At 37.9% G+C, this 22487-nt stretch overlaps 1 protein-coding gene across 1 annotated transcript; it reads left to right on the top strand.

Moving 5' to 3' along the window:
• Positions 1 to 884: 884 nt before the first annotated feature.
• Positions 885 to 1904, top strand: MAGEB5 (MAGE family member B5). The gene is given in 1 exon segment (XM_019625243.1): positions 885 to 1904. A coding segment is annotated over 1 exon segment (1020 nt).
• The last annotated feature ends 20583 nt before the right edge of the window (positions 1905 to 22487 follow it).

A 22487-nucleotide genomic window follows, 5' to 3' on the forward strand; every position in this document is an offset into this window, starting at 1 on the left:
TCTCATAGTATCTCACGGCAGTGGAAACACCACAGAACACTTTTTCTTACTTGGCCTCAGGAGACCAAGACAGGTATGGCCAGAGGAGGAGATCCTCACTTCCTACTAGAGGGCTCAGGGTGGAACTGGCCTTAGTGGGAGGGGTAGGCCTAAGGGCCAGGGAGGATTCTAGGCCATTATTGGGGTGGAAGCAATGACTGAAGGATCATCGCCACTAAATAGTAGGGATGACAAAGAATCTGGCCCCACCCATGGTTTCGGATGTTGAAGACCCATGACAGGGTGATCCCCCTGAAGCTCCCACACACTTATTTACATCAGGTCTATGGGAGGTGAAATCCTGAGTTTGAAGGTGGAGCCAGCATTCAACCTAAGGGGTGGGTTTTCCAGGCCATATGTGGAGCCAAAGTAAGGTCCCTTAATGAGGACTGAGGACCCCAAAGTGACCAGGGCAGAAAGTTCCCCACTGAGCAGTCAGTACTGGGGTCACCTGGGCAGGCTGATAATCTGAGGATCCCCTTCACTTCCTTCTCATGGGGTCCATGACTTTCACCAGTTGAATGATGCTCTTGAACATGAAATAAGAGACTTGTCAAACTAAAAGACTGACAGCCACTGTCTACTCAGTATGCTTGAGTCAGGGCATGCAGGACGCCCCCTAAAGGGGACAGGCTGAAGAGAACAGGAGTCCTGTGGGTTTTTGGAGCAGTTCCCTTGAGGAAAACTATAAACGTATCCTTTCTTATAATCAAGGTGGTATTTCCATGGTGAAGGTGCACACATCCTCTCAACCTTCCTCCCCCAGGTGCCCTCATCACATGTCCTACCATCCCGCCTGACCATTGTCCCTGACCAGAGTCAAACTGTATCGGAGTCAGAAGAATATGTCCCGTGCCCATGAAAAATGCATCCGGGGCTGCAATGACTCCAAGAGTCACAAGACACTTCAGGCAACCTCAGTAGTGGATGACGAGTCCCCCTCCTGTTCCTACTCTGTTTGGGAGGGTAATTCCCAAGTTCCATCAGACACTGAGACAAGTAGCACTTCCCAGGGGTCTTGGACAGCCTCATCTACCACCATTGCCTCTTCAGGTGTTTTTGACACAAATTCTGATTAAAGTGATGAAAGCCAAGATAAGGAACATTCCTTTCCCTCTAATGGCTTATCTTCTGTGAACCCATGCAGTGATATTCTAGCTATAAAGCTGGAAGTGGTGGAGCAATACCTTCTGTACAAGTATAAAATGCAACAGCCCATTCTGAAGGAAGAGATGCTCAAGATCGTAGGTGAAAATAACCAAGACCACTTTGCTGACATCCTCCAGAAAGCCTCTGATTGTATCGAGGCCGTCTTTGTGGTGGACTTGAAGGAAGTCGACTCAAGCAACCACACATATGAACTTGTCAGCAAACTGAACCTCCCCAATAATGGGAGGGTGAATATGGGCAGGGGATTACCCAAGACGGGTCTCTGGATGAATATCCTGGGCCTTATCTTCATTAAGGGCAACTGTGCCAGCGAGGAGGAGACGTGGGAATTCCTGAATATGATGGAAGTGTACACTGGAAGGAAGCACCACATCTACAGGGAGCCCAGGAAGCTCATTAACACAGAATCCGTGCAGCTGAAGTACCTGGAGTACCGCCAGGTGCCCAACAGTGGTCCTGCACGCTACGAGTTCCTGTGGGGCCCAAGAGCTCATGCTGAAACAAGGAAGATGCAAGTCCTGGAATTTTTGGCCAAGGTTAATGACACGGTCCCTAGTGCCTTCTCACCTTGGTATGAAGAGGCTTTGCAAGATCAAGAGAGAGCACGAGCCATAGAGGAAGTGAGGGCTGGTACTAGTGACCCAGCCAGGCATGATACCATGGTCCCGGCTTCTCCCACCCATAGTGATGTCTGAGGATGTTTTTAGTCATCATCAAGATTAACAAAAATGACATCACAATAGGGATTTTCGTGGAAATGTGAAAGAATCCCACAGTAAACTTGTTCGAAGAGTGGAATAATAATAATAATAAATATCATCAACCTTGATTCCGCTGACTCTTTTCAGTCTTTGTTTTGTAAAATTGATTTATATCTTAATATGCGTAGCTTATTAGAGAATGTAGGAGATAGTAAAGCTTAACGAGTTAGGCCTCTTACTCACTTTCTCTTCTATTCCTCAAACAACATTGAGCATCTGCTCTTTGGAAGGCTCTGTGCTAGTACTGCAGATGCTGAGGTAAAGACCCAGCCTCTGCCCACAGAACTTTGGAAGCTTGGAGCTTTAATCACGTAAGGAGGATGTTGAGATCCCCTCTATGACTTATAGGAAAGTAAAAAGGATGAGTGAGACAGGAGGGGTTCCAAGTGATAGCAGCAAAGTATAAACTCCCTGAGGCAAGGCAGTTTAAGTTTTGGAAGCTGGAAGTCAGTCCCTGTGATGTAATTTTAAATTAGGCTACATGGTGTACTAGATGAGGCTGTGGGACTGGTGAGCAGAGGCCAGACCCTCACAGAAAGTGTCTGAGTTGAGACAGAAAATATTTGACTGGAAAACTGTACTGTGGTGTGAGGTCTAAAATTAAGGCCCAATATGATGGGCTGCCTGGACATTTGGTGAAACCAGCGAGGCCTCAGATCCCCTAAATGCAAGTTTCCCTCCATAGCCTTCACTTGCAGATAAGGTCCCCTACCAAACAACCAGCTTTATGAAGGGGACAAGGCACAGATCTTGCTTCTTTCTAAGTAGCAGGTTTCTGTTTCCTACCAGCCGGCAGAATTTTGCAAACACTCTGATTACATGCTGCCATGGGAACTAGGGGTCACCTCATCCTCCTGACACCAGAAACCCGGCCTCTCCCAGACCCTGCTTATTCACTCTGTTCCCAAGGGCAACCCCCGTGTGGCACAGTGGGGCATGTGGTGTCCTCCTCCCCGTCCTGCGAGCACACATGGTTACTAAATGGCTGTCTAGCTCATCTCTACAGTGTCCAGTGTTGTGTGTGTGGACACCCCATAACCACAGTGTGGAAATCCCTCACTTCATGGGGTAAACAGAGGGCTAGAAAACACACTCTTAGGAATTACACTAGGATGGTAGATAATCCAGAAAGAAATCTCTACCTGGGGCAGTGTATTAGTTAGCTCAGGTTGCCATAACGAAACACCTCACACTGGGTGGCTTAAACAACCAAAATTAATTTCCTCAGTGTTCTGGAGACTGGAAGCCCAAGGTCAAGGAACTGGCAGGGTTAGTTTCTTCTGAGGCCTCTCTCCTTCGCTTGCAGACAGCTACCCTCTTCACTTGGCTGTCTTCTTGGGTGAGTATATTCCTGGTGTATCCTTGTGTATCAAAATCTCTTCTTACAAGGACACCATTCAGACTGCATTATGCCCCAAGCTAATAGTCTCAGTTTAACTTAACCATCCCTTTAAAGACCTGACTTGCAAAGGGAAATGGAGATAAGTTCTGTGCTGAAGAGAGAGAACTACTGTATATATAAAATTTTATTTTACATAAACTTAATGGTAACCACCCCCAAAGAAAATCCACAACTGAGACATATAACAAAAGAGGAAAGAGAGAAAAATCATAGAATACCACCAAACTAAAATAAGACAGAAACATAGAGGAAAAGAAATAATGGAGAAACTGAGCTACCAGAAAACAAAAGATAAAATAGCTATAGAAAACCCTCATATATCAATAATCACCCTACATGTAAATGGACTAAACTCACCAATAAAGTCCCACAGAGTACCAGTTTGGATGAAAAAAACAAAACCCAACTATATGCTACCTTCAATAGACACATTTCAGCTATAAGGACAAACACAGACTCAAAATGAAAGAGTGGAAATTGATACTTCAAGCAAATGGCATCCAGAGAAAAGCGGTGCAGCCATATTTATATCTGATAAAATAGACTTCAACATAAAAAAAAAGGTCATAAGGGTCGGCCGAGTGGCGCGTTGGTTAAGAGCTGGCTTGGGATGCCAGAGGGCCCCGGTTCGGATCCCACATATGAGGGCCAGTGACACTGCCCTCTACAGCTAAGATGATGAACAACAGCTCAACCTGGAGCTGGGCTGCCATGAGTCGCCAGCGACAGCAGGTGGGTTGCCATGGGCTACCGTGTGTAGCCAGCAGCCAGCAGCCGCTATGAGCGGCCGTCCAGAAGCTGGCAACTGATCTGCCTCGCCCAGGAATAGCGCAATGATGGTGCCAACTTGGGCCAGTGAAGCAACGTCCTCCACAACTAGACTGAAGAACAAAAAAGGACAGCAACTTGTCTGTTCCCCTTCCCCCAATTCCCCAATAAAAATATTTTTTAAAAAAGGTAATAAACTTCAAAGATGGACATTTCATAATGATAAGGGAGATGATACAACAAGAAGACATAACATTTATCAATGTATATGCTCCTAATCAGGGAGCACCAAAATACATAAAACAACCATTAACAGAACAAAATGGAGAAACTGACAAAAACACAATTATAGTAGGGGACCTAAATACATCATTGACAGCTATGGGTCGATCATCCAAAACATAAATCAATAAGGAAATATCAGCCTTAAATGTAACATCACACCAAATGGACATAATCGACATTTACAGAGCCTTTCCCGCCAGAACATCAGGTTATACATTCTCCTCTAGTGCACATGGGACATTCTCAAGGACAGGCCATATGTTGGGATACAAAACTAGCCTCAATAAATTTAAGAAGGCTGAAGTCGTACCAAGCATATTCTGTGAACACAATGCTTTGAAATTAGAGATCAACTGCAAGTAGAAAGTGGGACAAACCACAAATATGTAGAGATTAAACAAAATACCACTAAAGAACATCTACGTCAAGGAATAAATAAAATATTGATCAAAAGATACACAAATGAGAATAAAAATGCAACATATCAAAATTTGGGGGATGCAGCCATAGTGGTAAAAAGAGGGAATTACATATTATTACAGGAGTATCTCAAGAAACAAAAATAAATCCCACATAAACAACCTAACATTACAACTTAAAGCACTAGAAAAAGAACAAATAAAACCCAAGGTTAGCAGAAGGAAAGAAATAATAAAAATTAGGGCAAAATTAAATGAAACAGAAAAAGACAATAGAAAAAAATTAATGCAACAAAGAGTGGGTTCTTTGAAAAGATTAATAAAATTGACAAACCCCAGGCTAGGCAGACTAAGGAAGAAAGACAAAAATAAACAAAATCAGAAATGAAAGAGAAGTCACGATATATACAACAGAAATACAATCACACAAGAATACTATGAAAGACTGTATGCCACCCAAACAATAACCTAAAAGAAATGGACAAGTTCTTACAAATATATAACCTTCCTAGACTGAATCATAAAGAACTAGAAAATCTAAACAGACCAATCAACAGCAAAGAAATTGAAACAATCATCAAAAACCTCCTAAAGAACAAAAGTCCAGGACATGATGGCTTCACTAGTGAATTCTACCAAACATTCAAAGATGATTTAATACCTGTCCTTCTCAAACTCTTCCAAAAAATTGAAGAAGACATAATACCTCCTAACTCATTTTATGAGACCAACATTACCTTGTTACCAAAACTTGGTAAGGATAACACACACACACACACACACACACACACACACACACACAAAATACAGACAAATATCTCTGATGCATACAGATGCAAAAATCCTAAACACAATACTAGCAAATTGCATACAACAATACATTAAAAAGATTATACATCATGACCAAGGGGGATTCATTCCAGGGGTGCAAGGATGGTTCAACATATACACATCAATCAATGTGATACACCACATAAACAAAATAAAGGATAAAAATCACATGATCATATTGACAGATGCAGAAAAAGCATCTGACAAGATGCAACATCCATATATGATTAAAACGCTTAATAAAATGGGTATAGAAGGAAAGTACCTCAACATAATAAAGGCCATATACATATACAACAAACCCTCAGCTAATATCATACTTAATGGTGAGAAACTGAAAGCTTTTTCTCTAAGATCAGGAACAAGACAGGGATGCCCCCTATTACCACTTATTCAACATACTATTGGAAGTCCTAGCCAGAGCAATCAGGCAAGAAAAAGAAATAAAAGACATCCAAATTGGGAATGAAAAAGTCAAGTTGTCACTTTTTGAAGATGGCATGATTATTTTTATAGAAAACCCTTTACAGAAAGACTCCACCAAAAAAACTATTAGAAACAATAAACAAAAAAGTAAAGTTGCAGGATACAAAATCAATGTACAAAAATCTGCTGTGCTCCTATGTACTAAAAATGGAATTTCAGAAAAAGAAATTTTAAGAAATTCCTTTTTCAATTGCAACAAAAATAATGAAATACCTAGGAATAAACATAACAAAGGATGTGAAGGACCTATACACTGAAAACTATAAGAAATTATTAAAAGAAATTGAAGAAGACACAAAGAAATGGAAAGATATTCCGTGTTCATGGATTGGAAGAATCAACATAGTTCAAATGGCCACATTACCCAAAGTAATAAATAGGTTTATTGAAATCCCTATCAAAATCCCAATGGCATTTTTTTCAAGAAACAGAACAACAAAAAATCATCAGATCTATATAGAATCACAAAAGAACCTGAATAGACAAAGCAATCCTGAGAAAAAGGAACAAAGCTGGAGGTATTACACTCCCTACTTCAGTTTATACTACAAAGTTACAATAATCAAAACAGCACAGTATTGGCAGAAAAACAGACACACAGACCAATGGAACAGAATTGAGAACCCAGAAATAAACCCACGTATATATGGGCCCATAATTTTTGGCAAAGTAGCCAAATGCATACAATGAAGAAAAGAAACCCTCTTCAATAAATGATTCTGGGGTAATTGGAAAGTCATGTGCAAAAGAATGAAACTAGACTGTTATCTTTCACCATATACTAAAATTAACTTAAAATGAATTTAAAAAACTAAATATAAGACCTGAAACAATAAATTGCATGAAACAAAACATAGCTACCAAACTTATGGACCTTGGTCTTAGAGTGAATTTTATGAATTTGACCACAAAGCCAAAGGAAGTAAAAGAAAAAATCAATAAATGGGACTATATCAAACTCAAAAGCTTTTGCACAGCAAAATAAACTGTTAATAAAACAAAGAGGCAACCAACTGAATGGGAGAAGATATTTGCAAACAATACCTCTTGTAAGGGGTTGGTATCCAAAATATATAAAGAACTCAACAGCAAGAAAGCAAATAATCTAATTAAAAAATGGGCAGAGAAGGCCGGCCGAGTGGCGCAATGGTTAAGAACCGGCTTGGGACACCAGAGGGCCCGGTTCGGATCCCATATATGAGGGCCAGTGACACTGCCCTCCACAGCTAAGATGCTGAACAACAGCTCAACCTGGATCTGGGCTGCCGTGAGTTGCCGGCGACGGTGTAGGCTGCAGCCCCTGCTACAGTGGGTTGCCATGGGCTACCGTATGTAGCCAGCAGCCAGCAGCCAGCATGAGCGGCCAACAGCCGCAGTGAGCAGCCGTCCAGAAGCCGGCGACTGATCTGCGTCGCCCGGGAAGATCGAAATGATGGTGCCAACTTGGGCCAGTGAAGCAACGTCCTCCACAACTAGACTGAAGAACAAAAGGACAGCAACTTGTCTGTTCTCCTTCCCCCAATTCCCCAGAGCTGTTCCCATCCCCCAATTCCCCAATAAAAATCTTTAAAAAAAAATGGGCAGAGAATCTGAATAGACACTTCTCCCAGGAAGTCATACAAATGGCCAAAAGGTATTTGAAAAGACATTCAACTTCACTAGATATTAGTGAAATGCTAAGCAAAACCACAATAAGATACCACCTGACACCTGTAAGAATGGCTATCATCAATAAGCCAAATACAGTAATACCTTGGTTTGCGAGCATAATTCATTGCGGAAACAAACGACTTGTATTGCAAGACTTCGCTCGTTTACCACATGAAAATGTATTAGAAATGTTTGCTCGTCTTGCGGAACACTTGCAAACCACGTTACTCGCAATCCAAGGTTTTAATGTAATAACAAGTGTCAGAGAGGCTGTGGAGAAAAAGGAACACTCATACACTGTTGATGGGAATGTAAATTGTTACAGTCACTATGGAAATCAGTACGGAGGTTCCTCAACAAATGAAGAATAGAATTACCATACGATCCAGCAATCCCTCTCCTGGGTATCTACCAAAAAAATCTGAAAACACTTATTCATAAAGATATATGTACCTCTATGTTCATTGCAGCATTATTCATGGTGGCCAAGCCATGGAAACAACCGAAGTGTCCTTCAATAGATCATTGGATAAAGAAGATGTGGTACATATATACAAGGGAATGTTACTTGGCCATAAGAAAAGATGAAATACCATCATTTGTGACAACATGGATGCATGTTGAGATTATCATGCTAAGTGAAATAAGTCACAAAAAAAGTCAAGAACCATATGATTTTACTGATATGTGGGATATAAAACTGAAAGCAACAAACGAAGAAGACAAATAAGCAAAAGCTCATAGACACAGACAAAAGTTTAGTGGTTACCAGAGGGTAGTGAGGAGGAGGGTGGTAGAGGAGGGTAAAGGGGGTCAAATATATGGTGATGGAGGGAGAACTGACTCTGGGTGGTGAACACACAATGCAATATATAGACTATGTATAGAATTGTACACTTGAGACATATAATTTTATTTACCAATGTCACCACAATAAATTTAATAAAAAAGAACAGATTAACTACAATTTATGAAAATTATTTTTTCTCCCTAATCATTTGAAATATATTTAAGCAAAAACCCATTTCAAAAGTCCTAGAACCCTGGGACTATTTAATAGCATAAGTTTAGACAATCATAATTTTTAAAATGTCAAATCAAATACCATTTTAGGCTTTTCTACAAATGCATTACCTTGAACATAAAGCATGTTCCCACTTCAGGACTTTCGCACTTTTCTATTTGGCTAGAACATTCCGTCCTCTCATCTATTCATACCAGCCTCTTACTTGTCATTCAGATCTTGACTAAAATATCCCCCTTGAGAAAGGCCCTCTAAGACCACTCAACTTAAAATAGCTCACACACACACACACACACACACACACACATACACACACAGTTACTTTCAATCACATTTTCTTCATTACACTTAAATATCAGTACATGTTTTCTTTCTATACACTGAAAAAAATCTCATTCATCTATTTGTTTATTACCTAGTTCCTGACATTCGAATGTATGATATATTGGGGCAGAGAACTTTTCTGTAATGTTCTCCCCTTTATCTCCAGTACTCATAAACTGGCTCATAGTAAACACTTCATAAATATTTTCTGCAGGAATAGATTTTAAATAGCCTAAGCTTGAGAGGTAGACATTTAGAATTTTAAAACAATTTTTCTTTACATGTCGACTTCCTATGGGACCTCTCAGTTCTTAGAAGAGACCTGAAACTAAGTTACACAGAGTTGATGGAAGATAGAACTTGCTTATTTTTTAAAAATGGCAAAGCAAGCTGTTTAGGAAAACTATCCTCTCCCCCTTAACGCATGCAACAAATGACGGTAGGTAATAGCATAATAAACATTACATGTTGAAGTGAAATCAAGAAATATTTAAATCATTATAACTTGTCAATCATCATTTCTATCAGTTCTCCTTCCACTATCTTGGTATAATTCTCTCATGTTTAACAACTCCCTGCAAAGAAACATCAAGTTTATATATTAAATTAAAATAATCAAAAGTATAAATAACATTGATGTGCCTATGAGCAAATAAATAAAATGTATTACTCTACCTTGAATTTAGTGCCATCTTAAGCTTTTGTAACCTTCAGATTTTTTATTACGCTTTAGCATCCTGGGGTGAAAGGATAAATTTTAGGATGATACAAAGTCTTTTCTTCCTTCTTTATCTCTAGCAAAGCTTTCTCTTACATAACCCCATCATGATGAAATTCATCAGGTTTTCTTTATATTCTCTCTAAGAAGTTGACACTTGAAGTGATTTTGATGCTTAACAACATTTGTTCAGATGTCTTTCTGACATTGATATGCAGTGTTTCAAAATTTTTCAACCCCAAGTTTATTACTAGCTGAAAACTGTTTTCTTTATCATTATATATGTCAACAGACTTTAATTCAAATTAATTCCATTTGAACCTTAACTGAAAATGTTTTCTTGGTTTTGCTATCTTAGATGCTGAGCTCTGCGCTGATAAATTTTGTCACAAGTAGGCAAGGAGCTAGAGTGCTGGAATGAAGTCATTTTGTGGGGCATTAGTAGCATTAATTGAAATTTAAATGACAGGGAATATGAATATAAAACTAAAACACATTTCTGGAGACAAGCATACATTCTAAACCAAAGGATGCTTTTCCAAAGGAATAATTGAAATGCAAGAATCTATAAAACTGGTTTTAGATGAAATAAATAGTGAATCATCCTAGTCAGATCTTGCCACGTGCCACCCACTCATCAAGTCACTGCTATGTACTCAGAAGTTTTTTCCCCTGCATTCTTGATGATGTTTCTAATGATGATTCTATATTTGGTTAGCTGTAACCAAAAATTTTGATGAATAATCAAAGTACTGTTCAGCAGGATATGTATGGAAAAATCCATGAAGATTCTCTTTGGTGAGTGAGTATAGCAACTATGTGCATGTTTGGTATTTATGGCCCTGCCATTTGGTTTCTACAAACTGTTGATCAGCTCTACAATGTGTCAGGAAATTGACAGATGCAAAACCAGTGTAATAAATGGTATGATGTTTGTGCTGGTTATCACTCATTATCATCCCTACAGATCCATAGTTCACCATTTTGCATTCTTCTCTGTGCCCTGGAAAGGTGATGTGCATGAATCATATCAAAGGGTTTAACTTGTCCTCTGGCTTCCTGGTGGGTTTGCCCAATAAAGAGCATCAGCAAGATGTGAAACAGTGAAAGGAGGGTGAGAAGAGTATTTATTTCCTGTGGGTTCACCACAGGCTGGCTGGGGCACAGATCTTGTCAGTTGGCCCTCTCTGCTCTCTGCCTCCAGGTTTTGGAAACCACTCCATCCACTCACCATTTTGGGCCTAGAAGAGATGATGCTGTTACTAAGCAGGATACTGCCTCATGGTTTCTTCTACTCTACACATTTGTAAATCGTCCTTTACTAAAGTCTTCTAAAATTACCCAACTTGAATTTCCATTTGATTCCTCACGAGACCATCAAAGTTCAAATGCTTCTCTTCGAGAAGTTTCCCATTTGGTAGGGAAGACAAAGCATAATATTGGGTTGTCAGAAAAGTCATGATGCTTTTTTGCAATGAAAAACATAGAAAAAAAGTCATGACTTTTTCGACAACTCAATACATTAAAAGAATGGCGCAATCAAATATGACAGAAGACAATGACAAAATCAAATTTTAAACTATGAAGTCTCCATAAAATGTTACTGGGATTAAGATAAATGAAAAAACTATTTGGGTGCTAAATTTGGACTGAGAAGCTTTCCCACACAAGATGGAACTTCAAGTGGAGTGATGAGATAGGAGAATATTTGCATAGCAGAAAGAGAGGAAATCTTAAATATTCTCACTACACACAAAAAGATTGATAATTATGTGAGGTGATGGGTGTGTTAACTAACTTTATTGTGGTAATTATTTCATAACATATACATGTATCAAATAATCACACTGTAGACTTAAAACTTACACAATATTAAATATCAATAAATCTCAATAAAGCTGGGGAAAAAAAGAAAAGTGATTAAGAATCTCTGGTGGGAGAGTGACTTTGACAAAAGCACAAAAGTCCAAGTAAAAATATACTGTGGGAGGGTAGTTAACTGGTTCATATGGCTTCCAAAACTTCAAGTGGGGAGGTAAACTCATGATGAAAATACTGGCATAAACCATTGAAACTGGACCAAGCAACATATGGATGAATTCCACCCACAGGGTTCAATGCACCCAGGTGAGGATGAAGTGAGAACCTGCAGTTCCTGACACAATGACATTTAGGTGTCGTTTCAATTGTCAGTTATATTAGCCAAGAGAACAATTTGAGATGCAAAATAATTTGTCCTGGGGCCTACACTGTTTTTGTTTTTTTTAAAATAGCCTCTGATAACATGTTTTTCTAAATTCTCATCTCATCTGCAGTTTGAATGGACGGTTTATGTCTTTTATAAAACACAGAAGCCCCTGTTACACCACAGCTTAGATAACAAAGTAGTGGCAAGGGCTAAATATTGCTACCTTCCCATGGTGACCATCATAATGAGATCATCACTTAATGGTGAGATTCTCTCAGCCAACCTACCATCTGCTTTTAATCTATTCTGGTGCACAGTCCAGTAGCTCTGAGTCTCTGATTTCTATAATAACATTCATTTTCTGGGTTACTTACTGTCTCTGAGATTCTATTGCTACATTAGTCATTAGTAAAATGTAAATAGCCATAACTGTCCTTCCTATGTGCTAAAATTGCTGTGAGGAACACATCTGGTAATGTCCAATGAAGCACTAGATAAGCTGAATAAAAGGTAATTCAAGTGAGAAATGTTACTTAGCAGGATGGAGATGGTGGAAAAGGTGAGGTAAAAATCTCTCGCTTATAAATTCTCAGCAACATAAAAGCATAATTTTGGTGTTCATGCCATACATTGATTTAACAGTGTACTAAAGGATTTAAATGTCTTGAATCTATAGGCTACCCCCACTTTGCATCAGTACAAATATTATTATGTTAGATATTATGTTAAAATATAATATTGGCTTTTTTTTCCTTTGCCTCTTAGTTCCTTTCATATCAACTGAAGCAATGTCTCCCATACTTGTGCAAAATCTCTTCTGTCATTTATTTTATAGAAGCTTTTGAAGACAACTCAGCCATATAAAAATGTGTGAGTTGGGCCGGCTGAGTAACTCAGTTGGTTAAGAGCACGAACTCTGAGCAACAGGGCCGCCAGTTCGATTCCCACATGGGCCAGTGAGCTGTGCCCGAGCTGAGCTGCCACTGAGCTGCCAACAGGTGGCAGAATGGCTCAGCTGGTAAGAGCATATGCTCCTAACAACAAGGTTGCCCATTGGACTCCCGCATAGGATGGTAGGCTATCCCCACCTGCAACTAAGATTGAACATGCGGCACCTTGAGCTGAGCAGCCTTGAGGTGCCGACGGGCAGCTGAATGACGACTGGACTTGGAGCTGAGCTAGCTGCACCCTTCACAACTAAGACTGAAGGACAACAACTTGGCTGTTCTCCTTCCCCAATTCCCCATCACTGTTCCCCTTCCCCAATTCCCCAATAAAATCTTTAAAAAAAAAACAAAAAAAAACCCAAAATAATGTGTGAGTCAAGTTTCTCTTGCTTGCAAAGGCAATGTCTGTTGGGAAATGTTGGTGGACTTCATCACAAAAATTGTCCTGGTCTACTATGAAAATTCAGAAGGGTAACCCTCACTGTGACCTTCTTTCCCTGAAGTGAATCCAGTGCCTGCGTCTACACTGCATATTATAAAAACACAGTTATGATCTGTAAAAAAAAAAAAGGACCAAAAATATGGATATGCTTTTTCAATCACAATGGTGTGATTGGGAAAGTCTACTCTAAAATGACTAAGACATAGAAGAGAAGCAAAAGAGAAAGATAGGGAGAGGATTCAAAAGATTTTGATGTCCAAAAGCAAAATATCAAAAATAATGCTTATTGCAGAAGCACTGTATTTACCTAGCATTAACTGGTTAACTACTAGTTATATCATCAAAGCAACAGTAACCACATTTAATGATGCCCTGATTTATGTTACAAAAATTATTCACAGAAGTGCTTTTATGCAAAAAACATTGTATGGGTCACTCTTGAAAGAAGTCATCGTCCATGATGTTTCATAGCTGGTGGTGCTTATTCTGCTGTGAGAAATTAGAAGGTATTCTCTCTTTACAAAAGATTGCCTTTATGGCAATTGTTCAAGCCTACACTTAAGTTACAGCTTCTTCTATTACAGCTTCTGTAGCAGCAGCTCTTTCATTGCAGAATTCGGGCTGTGTATTTTATTGCAGTAATAAAGTAATAAGAGCCTAATCTCTTTTGAAAGGATTTGCAGAAAGGATGAGTGCAAAATTGGCACAGGATAGAGTTTTTTACCTTTCCCCAGTGAAGTACAGACAAAATAGGTCACAGACAATCTGATTTTTTCCTAACTTGTTTTTAGTCCAGCATGTTCTGTGTGTTATGCAGAGCTCTCTAATACTCATTACTATTTCAGAGTAATAAGGCACAGTTGATACAATGTTTGAGTCAATTCCACAAGGTTGCTACATAAATATTGAATTTTCAGAATGAACTTCCAGTCTCTTCAGGATTCCTCAGCTGGATCCCACAAAGGCTGGAACTTCTGACACTCCACAGCTTGTGATAATTCTTTTAATCCATGAGAATACAGAAAGTGTATGAAGAGAGACTTTTAGAGACCTCAGAAGACCTTTGTCTCTGAGTGAAGGATGGGACACACATACAAGTCAATCAAGTACATTGGCTCCGATTGCCCAATCCAGACCATGTCTCTAATAAACACGTAACCAAATCTATAAACACCAGGTTACTTGATTATAGTGGCCTTATCTCCATTCTTGTTATACTTTAACCAACTGAATGCCAGAACATTGATGATTTTGGAATCTAAAGATTTTCCTCTTTAGTAATCTGATGTTGGAGGTAGAGTCATGTAGTAGTGATAAAAAGATTCTGAAGCCAGATTCAAACCCTGTGTCTGTGTCATTTAGGATCTGTGCAATTTTGAGAAAGTCAGCTAAACTCTCCAGGCTTTTTTTAAAAATGTATACATTGATGGACATAACAATAGGGTGTTTTTTTATAAACCGACATAAAGTGCTTAATTTTATGACAGTCATGTGGTAAATACTCAATAAATATTTGATGATGATGATGATGATTGGAGATAGCAAAACCCACCATAAGAACCCACATCTCAAAAACTTCTATTAGAAGATGGTACAGTAAAAGCACATTTATTTTCTGAAAACACCAAAACGAAATAAATGAAAAACATCTATCTACATGAACCTAGGAAATAGCATAAACCCCAACCCACAGTTGCTAAACAATATCTGCCAAAATTCAGTGAATTGTGGGCGTAAATTAAGGATGATGATGAAAGCCAAAACTCACTTCTGCTCTGGAGCTGTATGAAAAGATCCTAGAAGTTATACGATGTTGAGAGGCTGAATTGAGACTCCTACACTTGGACCAATGAAGACTGTGGGTATGCATAGGCTATGAAGAACTGGGGTTCCAGTTCCAAATCACAAAATGTCATGGGAGGCAGGTTGATGAGAGAATTGCACAACTCCTCTATATTTATTATTTTATGCTCCAAAGTCTAAACAGAAGGAAGTGAGACCAGAAGGAAAGGAAAAACACAAATTGGTTCTGGAGCACACTCTTATATAACAAAGATGAATACATATTAAATAATGAAATAAAAGACTTGTGAGCTCAGAGTCTCCACTTTGGTCCCTGTTGATCTCTTATATTGTTTCTGACCTTTCTATGGGGAGATGTGCTTCCAAAGCAGGAGATGCAAGCAGATACAGGGGGAAAGTACCCTATAGAAATATACTAAAATCATCTTTTAATTATGTCCCAAATGTTCCATGGTACATACTTAAAATATTAAATTATATTTGTATATAATTTATACAATTTAAAAATTATTTAAAAATTAAACTAACTGGATGTTGTGTATTTTTATTTGCTAAATCAGGCAATAATAACCCACCCACAAATAAGAAAGAAGTAGGAAGAATTCAACTGGGCCTGTATACATAAACATTATAAAACTTGGGGGAAATTGACATAGCAAGCAAAAGGAATAAAAGCTGTACTTCAGATGCATTATCCCCAAGAAATTGAAGAAAAGTTCAGATGAGCATTTTTATAATCTCATAAAAGTAAAGGAATATGGACTATTAAAAGAAATATTTCAAATGATAAATAAAACAGCAGGAGATGAAATGTGATTTGGCAAAACTGAGGAGGAAAAAATTGAAGATGAAAATAAAGCTACTTAGAAATAAAAACAATGAGAAGGAAACTACTCTCTGTTGAGAAGATGAAGGCAAATAAATGAAGATAAGAAGGAAGAGAGGCAAGGGAAATCCAATGGCCAGATGCTGCTGCTGCTGATGGTGATGATAATGACCGTGATGATGGTGGTGGTGGTGGTGGTGGTGGTGGTGGTGGTGGTGGTGGTTGTGGTGACGATGATACCAGAAAGAAAGAATAATCAAAATAAAATAGAAAAAACATTCTAAAATAAACAAAGTTTCAAATCTACAAATTAGTTCAACGAAATGTATTCCCCCCAAAATTATAAAAATAATCAACATAAAGACAGCCTGGTGAAATGACTGAACTTCAAGGACAAGAAAAGGACTCTATAGGTATCCAGTAGTAAATGCAAGTCATTTACCAAGGGGAAAAAGCAGACTGCTATTTCCTTCTGCTTGTAAGAGACAGTGGAATAACAGCCAGTGAGTTTTGATGGGAAAAAAATATAATCCAATAATATTGTACCCATTTAAAAAAGGAACGGAAAAATGTTTATCAAATTTTTTAGGTTCTGGAAATATAGCCTCAAGGTTAAAATTCCAGTAATCAAGAGAGGAATCAAACAAGCTATGGTATGAAATTCTAATGGTGAGCAATAAATCAATTTAAATATAGAACTAACATTAAACAACTGATTCCTCATCTATAAAATAATGGTTGCCAAAATGATCTTTAATGTTTCCCTTAGTTTTACATCTTTCAAGTTTCATTAATTAGAAGCTTACGATTCTTATATCTTAGCTTTTAAAAACACAGTATCATCATTATTCATTAATTCTAAATCACATTTTTTGGCTTTCTTTTATTATTATTATTATTAGTTTCAGGTGTACAAAACAATGCAAAAGTTATACTTTTCATGCCTCACAAAGTGACAACTCCCTTCCCCAATCCAGCACCCGCCCCCCGATATCATACATATCTATTACAATTCCCTTGACTCCACTCCCACACTATACTCCACATCCTGTGACTATGTGTATATATATATATATATATATATATAAAATTATAGTTGACAGACAATATTATTCAACTTCAGGTGTACAGTGCAGTGGTCAAGCCTCTACACCATCCATGAAGTGGTCTCCCTAACAAGACAAGTGTCCATCTGACACTCTACAAAATAACAAATATATTTTCAACACAAGGCATTGTGCTTGCCATTTGGGATGAAGGAAAATAAAATGACCATTAAGAAACTCATCAAGGAAAAAAAAAGAAAGAAACTCATCAGGGCTTCACAATTCACACTAATTTTGGAGACAAGCATAAATAAATAATTATAATTATTTGCATTTATACAATTATTATAAATAGCACAAATACCTGGAGTAATTGTTATAAACAACTCTCCTTGGAAAGTGGAAGAAAAGTAGGAAAGAACATTTAAGTTGAAGTTTGGAGTAGGAGTTTTCCAGGTAAATGAAATAGTAGAGAAATAGGCAGAGAGGGAAGGAAGAGTATTGCATACTCAGGAAATTCTTGTCAAAATATGTAGCTAGATATGTAGAATGTAAAATTAGTCACGACAGATGAAATTAGTGAAATAAAATAGGGTCAGATTGTAAAAGGCCTGTTTAATCAGGTTAAATGGGGGATCCATTGGAAATGGTTTCTAGATGAATGTTTATATAATTAACACGCTGAATATGAAGTAGAAGATGAAAAGTCAGAATCATCACTGCTAAATGTTAACATTGCTCCCATGTGAAAAGACAATCTGTTTTCTAAATATTTATTATATAAAATTATTTCCAGGAAAGAACTATGGGGAAAAAATAAAAGAGCGCCCAATGAAAAATCTAACAAGTTTGATGTAAACAGAAACTTTAACAAGCAGTTGTACATTTCTGCTCCCTCTTTTGGAACCCTTCCTCCACTGTGAGAACGTGCCTGGACTAAACTGTTGAAGGAATGTGAGAGAAGCATGGAGGAAAGCCTCATTATGTCAGCCAAGACCACACTAGCTAGCCATCCCCAAGACCAAGCCCAGAGTCAATGTGGGTGGGCACTACCATAGGGCATGGGTAGCAGGAAGCATGGAAAATTAGGAACTATAATGTCATCAATCCACCAAAGTCTCCAAATAGAAAAGAACAAAGCTGAGTTTTAATGTTTTACAGAGTGACTTGTAGATTTAACATAGGAGCATAACCAATTCACTTTAATGCCTAAAGAATTCAATCACAACTCCAACTTTTAGAAAGGAAAAATAATCCACCTCGTTAAGGTCTTAGCCCTTAAACAAAACTGTGTCTATCTGGCAGGGATTAATGCTCCGTTTCCATACCCACTACATGAAATGCCAGGTCAGGCATATTCAGTGCTCTATCAACAATCCTATCAGTCATTTCTTCTTTCCCAAATGGTCCCACATGTGGGGAGTCCAACCCTTCTGATTCTTATTAAATAAAACAACAAATCAGCCTGTCTGTAATAGAGAGTATTTGTGAATCAAGATGGAATGGAAGCGAACTTTGTATCTACAAATATTCAAAATAAGTTACAAGATATTTCTAAAACACAACGGCTTGTAAAAAAGAAAACATAATAAACACTTAGGAAGACTTGACCAACTTTTTTAAAAAATCACTCTACTGAAAGAAGAAGTTCCATGACTGAGAATTACAAAATTTAGTCAAGATCTGAACTATTCTCAGAATTTTATATGTTAAAACGAGAGAGCATCGAATCCCATCAAAATATAAAACTAAGTACATATTTTCCTTTGCTGTGAATATGTGAATTATAAAAGGTTGTTTTTTAATGCTGTATGTGAATAAATAAATGTGATTTTCTTCAGGGTTTGTCATGTTTAACATGGCTAGGTCACACAGCCTCTACATTCAAATAGAACCCTGCATTGCTCTGTTACTTTCCTCACTTTCAGTATCGAGATGCCCTTATTTGTCAGTTGGCAGCAACCTTATCCTGAAGTTCTCAGTGTCCTTCAATCAAAACATTAATGTGAACTATCTGTTTTCCTGAGTCATCTTTGATTAGGAATTAATTTGAATCTTCTATGACCTCTATCAAGAGGATAATTCTGTCTTTCAATGATGTTATTGTTCTCAAATGAGATGCACTGGACTTAACGACACTGTACATGAAAAAATATCCAGCCTAAGAGGAAGTTTATAAGAGTTAATCTGAGCCAAAGTGACGACAATTGCCGGAAGCAAAATCTCAACAGATTGAGAAAATGCTCCACAAAATGGCAGTTTGCAGTTTATTTTAAACATAGAATGAAAGGAGGAAGGTTACATAAAATCCACTGGTGGTAGGTTAAGAAGGTGGAAGAAAGCAAAGTGGGAAATCTCTGGGATTGGTTAAAAGTAAATTGGAGAGACAGGTACTTCTTTCACATAGGTGGGTAAAGGAGTTAATAGTTCACATACAGATGTTAATCAAGGGACAAGAATAATAATGAGGGATTCTGTAGTTTCCTGCTCTGGTCTTGAAAAAGGGATTACTGACATTCCAAGGGTGTCATTTTAGGTGCAAAAAGACAATAGGCAGGCTCACTTTAGGTGAAGATTGACTTTATGAAGGAAGCTTTAGGCTAAAGATGTGACTTCCTGCCATGGTCCACCTTAGTTTTGAATGTTTTTATGTTCATGCCATCTTATGTGGTTATTTTCAGTTTCCTGAACTTGTCAGGTTTAATCTGTGGCCCCTTTTCTGTCCTCAACACAATATTTTAAGTGACAATCCTAGATTTGGTACATAAGCATGAAGAACTTAATTCTTAGCAATTGTGTGACACCTACAGAAAGAGAAATGTGAACTGGGGACCAACAAAGGTGGCAAAACAATAAGAAAGTAAAAGAAAAACATTGTGCTTTTTCTTCCCTCTCCCCTCTCACCATTAAATGAGCATTGCTATTGTTTCCTTGGTATTTTGGGTAGTTCAGTGTTTGTGGCAAGGTTGCCATCAGATTTTGCAGTTGAATTTACACAAATTAGGTATCAAGCAACATAAACTTCGAAAAACGGGGCATGATCTTTGTACTCTTGGGAGAACATAGGCAGAATCTTATAATCGCTTGCTAATTACTCCGAGTAAAGTAATTTGTTTTATCTGTCTGCCATTTGGTTTCCTGCAAAGTGTGAAAAAAACTATTATGGGATTTGGCTTAAACTAATTACTACTATTTTATCATGAAGACTGTTCAAGCATAATCCTCTTTCCTTGGCTTGCTTTCTCCTTGAATTTAGTCTTAGGGTAAGAAAAGAAGGAGTTTAAACATCCTAGACTGTAATAGATACTCCTGATTTTTAGCCTCCCACTATAATAATGTGCAATGATACCTCAGTACTCTAAGTCAATGGCTGCAAATAAATGTTACACATGGCTTTTCTTGGTAGGAAATTGTGGAATAGGTAGTAAGTCACTATGAAAAGGAATCTTGCTAAAATTTATGACAGAGACTGTAAGTGTCAGAGTTACGCAATGCCATACAATTAACAAAGAGCTCTCATATACAGCACATAATTTCATAGAATCTTCCCAATCATCACACATGGTAGATTAGACTATTGTTCAGAAAGTATTCACTCCCTACCCCATCCCACATCATAGAAGGAGCACTTCCTCCTGCCATTGATATTGAGCTTGTGACTTGCTTTCTTCATTGGGATATTAGCAGACACCACAAAACCAAAGGCTTGAAATATGCTTACACAATGAGGCTTTTGCTGTTGCCATGAGAAAAACATGTCCCAGGAAGCTGGTCTCAGAAGAATGAGGGACATGTGGAACAGACCTGAACCCAACATAGAGACTTGGAGGCAAGCACATCTGAGCCCAGCCTAACTCAGTTGCACCCCAACTGACCTGCTGATGTGCAAACCAGAATAAATGTGTATGGTCATAAGCCTTGGAAACACTGTAATTGTTTGTTACACAACAAAAGCTGACTGATACGCCTGATGTCATCATTCCTATTTTGCAAAGAATGAGAAAATAAGACTCAGAAAGGTCATGTGCTCAGGGTTTCACAGAAATTAAACAACAAAGCTATAATGACCTAACTGAAAAGTAAGACAAATAGAAAAAAAAAGGCCAGTGACATTTATGAGGCTGTGTGTGACATGATTGATGCCAATAAAAGATAAATCTACATGTTGCTAGATGAAAAATAACATATACAAAGCCTGTTTTCCCTTTATCTTATGTATTCAGCATGGGCTCTAAACACTGATGGATTTTAAAATGGATATTGACAGTCTCAGTCACAATATTAATGAGATATATTGGCTAATAGAAACCCTGAAGTTTTATTTTCTTTATCGAGCCCATTAAGATGAAATCTAGCTCTGGCAGTATTCTCTCATTTGAATGGCTGGTGTGGTTTTCTTGATTGAAATGACTGCTCTGTTGAGTTGAATGAATGGCACTGCTAAAAAGTACACTGTCAAATAGTGATAGCTAATTAGATGGATTTTATTATAATAGTCAACTGCACTCACACAAAGAAAGAAGAGCTATTAAAGATCTTGACAAGAAAATAAACTAAGCCCCAGAACCTCTCTGTTTATTCCAAGCTCATTTCTAAGTTTAGCACTCAAAGTAGGAAGATTTATTTTTACAAAATCACGGAATAATAAACCCAAGGGAGTATGTACATATTTTAAGAAAAATCAGTACTAAGGTTAAGTCTATTATAAAATTCCTAAGATTCTTGACCAACCAGCTTTTTAGAAGCTCTGGATTCTCCAAATTGATCAGGCTGTTAAAAATGCTCAAGAACAATCTGAGAAAGTTTTTCTAAGAAAGAAGAGGTCCAAGGACAAAGGAAAATATTGTTGACACAAATAAAAAGTTATGGATAATCTTTAAGCTTTGACAGACAAGGAATGTCCACATTGAGTGAAGATTGAGGAACCAATGCAAAGATAAAGAGTAAAACTGAGTACAAATTGGGAATAAATTGAACTAGTCTTAACATGAGAGGGAGAAAAGGGACAACTGAAGAACTTCAGTGATCTCAAGAAGAAATTACCAAAAAAAGGAAAAGAAATTACCATGGTGCATTAAGTGGAAAACCAGCCCAGAACTACAGTTAACAAGTACCACCGACAGTAATGAGGACGGGTCAGGAGCTGGAATACCAGCATTATGGGGTGTGGAAAGGAAGTCGCTGGATATTGAGATATTTAATAAATTTCTGTTGTCATAAAATTTGATTCAAGTTAGCATAAATAATAATAGCATGAATAGCTATTACCTTCCGACTACACTAGACTGAGAGGAATTAAAAGCAACAATGCCAAAAAATTATATTAACTCATGAAGATATTAAGATGGCTCAGGTTGA

The sequence above is a fragment of the Hipposideros armiger genome, unplaced genomic scaffold, assembly GCF_001890085.2.
Source record: "Hipposideros armiger isolate ML-2016 unplaced genomic scaffold, ASM189008v1 scaffold_620, whole genome shotgun sequence".
Taxonomy (NCBI): domain Eukaryota; kingdom Metazoa; phylum Chordata; class Mammalia; order Chiroptera; family Hipposideridae; genus Hipposideros; species Hipposideros armiger.